The sequence below is a fragment of the Palaemon carinicauda genome, chromosome 7, assembly GCF_036898095.1.
Source record: "Palaemon carinicauda isolate YSFRI2023 chromosome 7, ASM3689809v2, whole genome shotgun sequence".
NCBI lineage: Eukaryota > Metazoa > Arthropoda > Malacostraca > Decapoda > Palaemonidae > Palaemon > Palaemon carinicauda.
In genome coordinates this window covers 71,722,573-71,729,806 of record NC_090731.1, presented here as the reverse complement: position 1 = coordinate 71,729,806, position 7,234 = coordinate 71,722,573, and the positions used below count along the sequence as shown (strand labels likewise).

The 7,234-nt window shown below is 41.4% G+C and overlaps 1 protein-coding gene across 1 annotated transcript in view; it reads left to right on the top strand.

Moving 5' to 3' along the window:
- Positions 1–6,252: 6,252 nt before the first annotated feature.
- The window catches only part of LOC137644365 (protein fem-1 homolog A-like), a 17,579-nt gene continuing 16,597 nt past the window's right edge, over positions 6,253–7,234 (top strand). Inside the window, exon 1 of the mRNA XM_068377350.1 lies at positions 6,253–6,387. Coding sequence (XP_068233451.1) covers positions 6,253–6,387 — 135 coding nt within the window. The remainder of the gene's footprint in view (positions 6,388–7,234) is intronic.

Sequence of the window (7,234 nt, the reverse complement as noted above, 5' to 3'; positions counted from 1 at the left end):
TGATATTCTGATTTCACAATATTACTCCCTAATTGATGATCGACACTCTGGGGTTAGAGACCCGCTCAAATTCGTTAGTTTCTTTGGTCAATGCAATCACACCATTCTTGTGAGCTAAGGATAGGTAGGGTGGGTGGGTTAGGTGAGCCTATAGGTCTACCTGCTGAGTCATCAGCAGCCATTGCTTGGCCGTCCCTGGTCCTAACTTGGTTGTTCAATTTATTCATTTTTGTGACGCCATAATACATTTTTTATTGTTATGCGGGATAGAATTTCTTGAAACCTACTTCGAGACAATCGCTGATCTTTTTCAACAAATTGAAGAGGCGACGAAAAGAACCTAACCAGACTTACTCAAGAAGTACCAAGAAATTTACTTTTCTTTGAAGATAAGGAATGAACTATGAGGATTAATTACACAGAAATGAAATAAGTGAATGGAAGCACAATGACAAAACAAACATGAAACTGTAACTAAAGACATAAAATAACATGAACTTTCTTGAAAAGTTGAGGATAAATCCAAACTAATTTCTCCTTATAGTGGTCGGGGTTTATTCTGTTATTTTTTTTTTTCGAATCATGGCACAATTAACTATTATGCTGCAGATAACATATGACAGATATTCAGATTTCACAATATTACTGTGTTTTATAACACCCAGTCCCTAATTCTTAATGAGATTTTGAAAATAAAAGCTTGAGGGATTCCAATTCTTTAAAGTATTAAAGTTTGAATATTTAGATTCTTAATTTATTCTAATTTCGCGATAGATTGTCTCCTAAATATATATTTCCTGCATAAGGCTTGAGGCTTATTATTTAGGCATAGCTAATTTACTGCATTTGATTTTTGTATTAAACAGAAAATCGCTTGATTTTACTATTTTTTTTTTGGGGGGGGGGATAAAGATATAGGTTGAGATTGGTCTAATTATGCAAGCAATTACCTCCCCTCCCCCATAACGAAGTTGGAAGGAGGTTATGTTTTCACCGCTGTTAGTGTGTTCGTTTGCAAACAGCTCCCTGGCCATAATTCGAATCGTAGAGTAATGAATTCAAATAATCAGTCATAATTTTTGTTTGCATTTAATCGGAAAACAATTTATTACCTACGCCAATGAAGTTTGAAGGAGGTTATGTTTTACCTCCCTGTTTGTGTGTTTGTTTGTGTGTGTGTGTGTGTTTGTTTCTGAACAGCTTCCTGGCCACAATCCAAATCGTAGAGAAACTTGCAGGGAGTAACTGATATGTAAAATGCTGGGAATTATTAAATTTGGGAAGGTCAAGGTCACTGTCAAGCAAAATGTCCAATTCACATAATTAGTCATAATTTTTGTTTGCATTTTTTCGGCAAAAAAAAAAAAAAAAAAAAAAAAAAAAGGAATTCGGTAATAACGTTATTTGGAATAAACTTGTTACTCTACTGTGAAAGTAATACCATATACACACACTTCTAACATCGCATTTTTATTTATATTTGAATTTCCATCCCTTAATTTAATTTTTACTAATGTCACTGTTCTTAAAATAATTTATTAGGATTGTTTAATACTTCTCTTATAGTTTATTCTATTGTTTCCTCTCCTCACTGTGCTTTTTTTTTCTCTGTTGAAGGGTTTGGGGTTATGGCATCCTGCTTTTCCAACTAAGGTTGTAACCTAGGTAGTAGTAGTAGTAGTAGTAGTAGTAGTAGTAGTAGTAGTAGTAGTAGTAATAATAATAATAATAATAATAATAATAATAATAATAATAATAAAGTTGTTGACATTGTGTATACATGCTTTTATAAACCTTGGCTTGTTACGTTAAAATCCTTTTTCTAGTTCATATTTACAAGGATTTTCGTTTTCCCCCTTAGATTACTTGTATTGATTTGAGTGCAAACTAAATTCTTTCATGATTCCTGTCATTTCTTCTCTGTCAATTGAATCATATGGAATTTTAAAATCTATTGAAATTGTAATCAAGTTTCCCTTCCTTTTGTAAATTTCTTCCAAGAAATACCTACTCTTCCCTCTTTTGTGAATCCAGCTTGTGTTTGTCATTCCCATATGTTTCTCAGATAGTATTGTAATTCGCGTTTCATAACAGAAATATGAACACTGTACTTAGACGCCGGCCATCCAAACGGTGTGAAACTGATAAAGCGTAGCCGCTTTATGACAGATGTCCTTCCTTTTTGACTAATATCAGACTCACAGGATTACCCAGAGGTTAAATCCCAGCACTCTCTCTCTCTCTCTCTCTCTCTCTCTCTCTCTCTCTCTCTCTCTCTCTCTCTCTCTCTCTCTCTCTCTCTCTCTCTCTCTCCTTATTCTTGCCGAGCATATATATTTGATAAGGTAAGGTTTTCACTTTTATAATGATAATTAGAACCAACTATATTTTTTTTTCGAAATTTTAATCACAGGTTAATTGCCAGGTTTATCCTACCGTCTTAATAGGACTGGCAGAAGGAAGTTTGAAATCTGATTAACCAGTACATCTCGGAGGTCACAAAGGAAAATTTACCAGGCAAAGATCAGTGAGACAAATTCAAGCCCCTGAATGGTAAACTTTGCAGTCAATGGATGCAGAGTATCTAAGGAAATTGCTAAATAATATAGAATAGACAAAACGAAGATTGAATTGACTTTTCCTCTAAGAAATCGTAATGTTATAAGCTGAAAGACCATTGATTGACGGATGTAACCCGAACACCACATGCACGGAAATATCGGTATTGAAAGATAAGTAGGCCTATATAACAGGGGCACACCAATTTATGGTTTTGTCTTTAGAGGAACCCCTTTCAGGTTCATTATAAATATTGTTTAAGCTTGTTTACTTATGTTGAATATAGGCGTAGGAGATTATATATATATATATATATATATATATATATATATATATATATATATATATATATATATATATATATATATATATATATATATATATATATATATATATATATATGTATATATATATATATATATATATATATATATATATATATATATATATGTATATATATATATATATATATATATATATATATATATATATATATATATATATATATATTTATATATATATATATGTATATATATATATATATATATATATATATATATATATATATATATATATATATATATATATATATATATATATATATATATATATATATATATATATATATATATATATATATATATATATATATATATATATATATATATATATATATATATATATATATATATATATATATATATATGTGTATATATATATATATATATATATATATATATATATATATATGCATGTATATATATATATATATATATATATATGTATGTATATATATATATATATATATATATATATATATATATATATATATATATATATATATATATTTATATATATATATATATATATATATATATATATATATATATATATGCACATATATGTGTATATATACATATATATATATGTATATATATATATATATATATACATATATATATATATCGTTGTCGTCGGCGCCCACTCGTGTCCGAGTATTGGGTTCTGTCGTTAGCCATCAGCCTCCTATCTATGGGGTGGGTGCTTATGTCTGATGTGGCTGTTAAGTCCTAGTCTGTGGTGGAAGAGTCGCGGACAGTGTTCACAAGGGAGGGTAGGTGGTGGGCGGGGCTGTTCTAATCACTCCCTCCGTCTTCTCCTCCTAGCCTCCTCATTTTGTCTCCTCCTCTCATCAAAGTCCACGGTGCCATGGTGTACTCTACTCCTCCAGGTTTTCCTGTCCCTGGCTGTTTCTTCCCATGAGGAAGGATCGATGTCAGTTAGAGCCAGGGTGCGCTTTAGTTGATCTTTATAGCGCATTTTCGGGGCTCCTCGTGGTCTGGTGCCCTGGGTCAGTTCTCCGTAGAATATTTTCTTTGGGAGCATAGATGGATTCATCCTATGCACGTGTCCTATCCAGCGTAGGCGGTGGTGGATGATGGTGGCCTCCACGCTGGTCAGCGAGGCACGTTCTAAGACTTCAATGTTGGTGGTGTGGCTCTCCCAGGGGATTTTCAAGATCTGCCTCAGTTTCATTTGTTGGAAGCGTTCAAGGTTTATAATATCGTTTCTATATAGTGTCCATGTTTCACGTGCATACAGGAGTGTGGAGAGGACTACTGCCCTGAACACCATTATTTTGGTGGTCATTGTCAGTGCGTGGTTGTTAAATACGCGGCAGTTGAGTCGACCAAGGGCGGAGTGGGCTGCCCTGATCCTGTTCTCCAAGTCCTTTTTGCTTGTGGGAGCTGATGTTAGGATGCTCCCTAGGTAGGAGAACTGGTCCACCCGTTCTAACGGTTGGTCATTCACTGTGGTATTGAAGTTTAGGAGCATCAGTCCTGGTGGATGTTGGACGAGGGTCTTGGTTTTATCTGTGTTGACTTGCATCCCAAAACGTTTGTAGGCAGAGTTTTATACATCAGCTAATGACTGCAGGTCCTCTGCCGTCTGACCTGGGGTGGCATTGTCTTCAGCATACTGCAGTTCTCGCACTGCACACAAGGTGGTCTTGGTTCTGGCGCGGAGTCTGGCAAGGTTGAAAGCGCCTCCATCCATGCGGAAACGTAGGTCGACTGAGGGTGTGTCTGGGGGAATCTCGTTGAGCATTGCTGTGGTATATAGCGAGAAACACGTTGGGGCCAGAACACAGCCCTGCTTCAGGCCGCCGTTGATGGGGAATGGGTCTGAAAGAGAGTTCTGGTGGCAGACTCTCCCAACCATTCCGTCATGGAGGGCACGCACCAGCTTGACAAAATCGGGTGGGCAGCCATATCTTTTGAGGACAGCCCACATGGCAGGTCGAGGTACTTTGTCGAAGGCCTTTTTCAAATCCCAGAAGATGAACATTATGGGCTGTTGTTGTTCGAGGCTCTTCTCTTGTAGTTGTCGCGCACAGAAGATCATGTCTATGGTCCCGCGGGAAGGTCGAAAGCCGCACTGGGACTCTGGCAGGACGTCTTCTGTGAGAATAAGGAGGCGGTCAAGGAGAATCCGAGCAAAAATCTTACTCGCGATGCTTAGCAGTGATATTCCCCGGTAGTTGTTACAGTTCTCCCTGTCTCCCTTCTTGAAGATGGTAACGATGTTTGCATCGCGGAAGTCACAGGAGAGGGTCTTGGTCTCCCATATTTTCAGTATAAGGAGCATCAAATGGTTCCTCATACCGGGGCCAACATGAGTGAGGAGCTCCAACCGGATGTTGTCTGGCCCTGGGGCTTTGCCGGGCTTCATGCGCTGCAGGGCCTTGTTGAAGTCATGGATGGATGGTGGTAGTGCCATCCAGTGATGGACGGGATGCTGCGGGGTCATTCGCAGGAGATCGTCTGGGGTGTCTGCTTGGTCATTGAGGAGGTTCTCAAAGTGAGACCTCCACCTGGCCAGGATGCCCTCGCTGTCGGTGATGGTCGTGGCCCCATCCTCGTCCTTCAGGCTGCCCACTGATGACCGTGTGGGACCGAATATTTCCTTTGTTGCTGCATAGAAGCTGCGCAGGTCATGTTGGTCAGCGAAACTCTGTATTTCTGCAGCTTTTCTTTGCCACCAGGTGTTTTGGGCTTCACGGATCCCTCTTTGGCAACCAGCTTCAGCCACCTTGTGAGGACATTTGTTAGCTGCTTTTGGTTGGTTTTTCAAAGTCAGGCGTACTTGTCGTTTGGTTTCAATGAGAAGAGAGATGATAGCATCATTCTCATCAAACCAATCCTGCCGTTTCTAGGTGGTGTAGCCTAGTGTTTCCTCCGCAGCACGGGCCATGGCGTTTCTGAGTGTGGTCCAGTGGTGCTCAACAGTGGCCTGACCCACGGGGTCTGCGAGGTGTTGTTCGCAGGCCTCCTTGTAGTTCTGAGCCACCTGTGGGTTGCGGAGCTTACTACAATCAAAGCGTTGGTGTGGTACGCTGTCAGGTGCCCTTTTGGGTGGTCATAGGGTCGTCACGGAGAGTCGGGAGATGAGGAGTCTGTGGTCCGTCCAGCAGTCGTCCGCTCCCAGCATGGATCGGGTGATGCGGACGTCTCCTCGGTCTCTGGCTCTGGTCAGGACGTAGTCCAGGGTGTGCCAGTGTTTAGACCGTGGGTGTCTCCATGTGGTCTTTTGTCGTTTTGGTAACTGGAAGATGGTGTTGGTTACCACAAGTTGGTGTTCTGCACACAGACCCAGTAGGAGTTGGCCATTGGCGTTGCAATTTCCAATGCCATGGCGGCCGATGATTCCCTCCCACAGGCGATGGTCTTTGCCTACTCGGGCATTGAAGTCGCTAAGCACAATGAGCTTGTCATTGGCGGGCACTGCCTGGATGGTGCAGTCGAGCTGGGTGTAGAAGGCAGCTTTGTCATCATCGGTTGAGGTCATAGTCGGGGCGTAGACAGAGATCAGGGTGAGGTGTCTGTCCCGCGTAATGGGGATGCGGACAGTCATCAGGCGCTCACTGATGGCCTTGGGAGCGAGGTTGTGCTGCTGCACTAGCTGGGAATGGATGGCGAAGCCGACACCGTGGATGCGAGGCTCCTCTAGGGCCTTGCCTTTCCAGAAGATGGTGTAGCCTGTTCCAGCTTCCCTGATGTTGCCCTCTTTGGGTAGTCTGGTCTCGCTAAGAGCCGCCACATCAACATTGAAGCGGGCTAGCTCCTTGCAGACGAGGACTGTACGTCGTTCCGGGCAGTTGGTGTACGTCACGTCTTGGAGGGTGCGGATGTTCCACGCACCTAAGGTTAATATTTTTTTCTTGTTGTTTCGACCGCATTAGTGGGATGTCCGCCAGCCACGGTGAGCTGACCAGACGGGTTTGCCGTGTCCGATGTTTACCCCACCTTTTCTAGGGGCCTCCCCATGTGGGGTGGGCTGCGGTGTCCTCAATAGGCCAGCCCAGTCACAGGTCCAGCTGCCGACTCTGGTGTCACGGCACTGTCACCAGAGAGCGACTGAATCTTAGACTCGCCGCCTGAGTGCAGTCGTGGGCTAAGGGCTTCCAGCTATCCAGGCCTGCCCCCTTCACCCACGGTGCTGTCGCCTCAGGACTTGGTGGTGGTGATGATGATGATGATGGTGAGAAAGAGATGAAGAAGGGTGGAGGAAACGACAGAATGCCAGTAGCTGGGTATATTGTTTTGGGTGGTCGTGGCTTTGCATCGGCCACGAACACACACTTGGCCCACACCGTTTTCACCGCGGCTCAAGA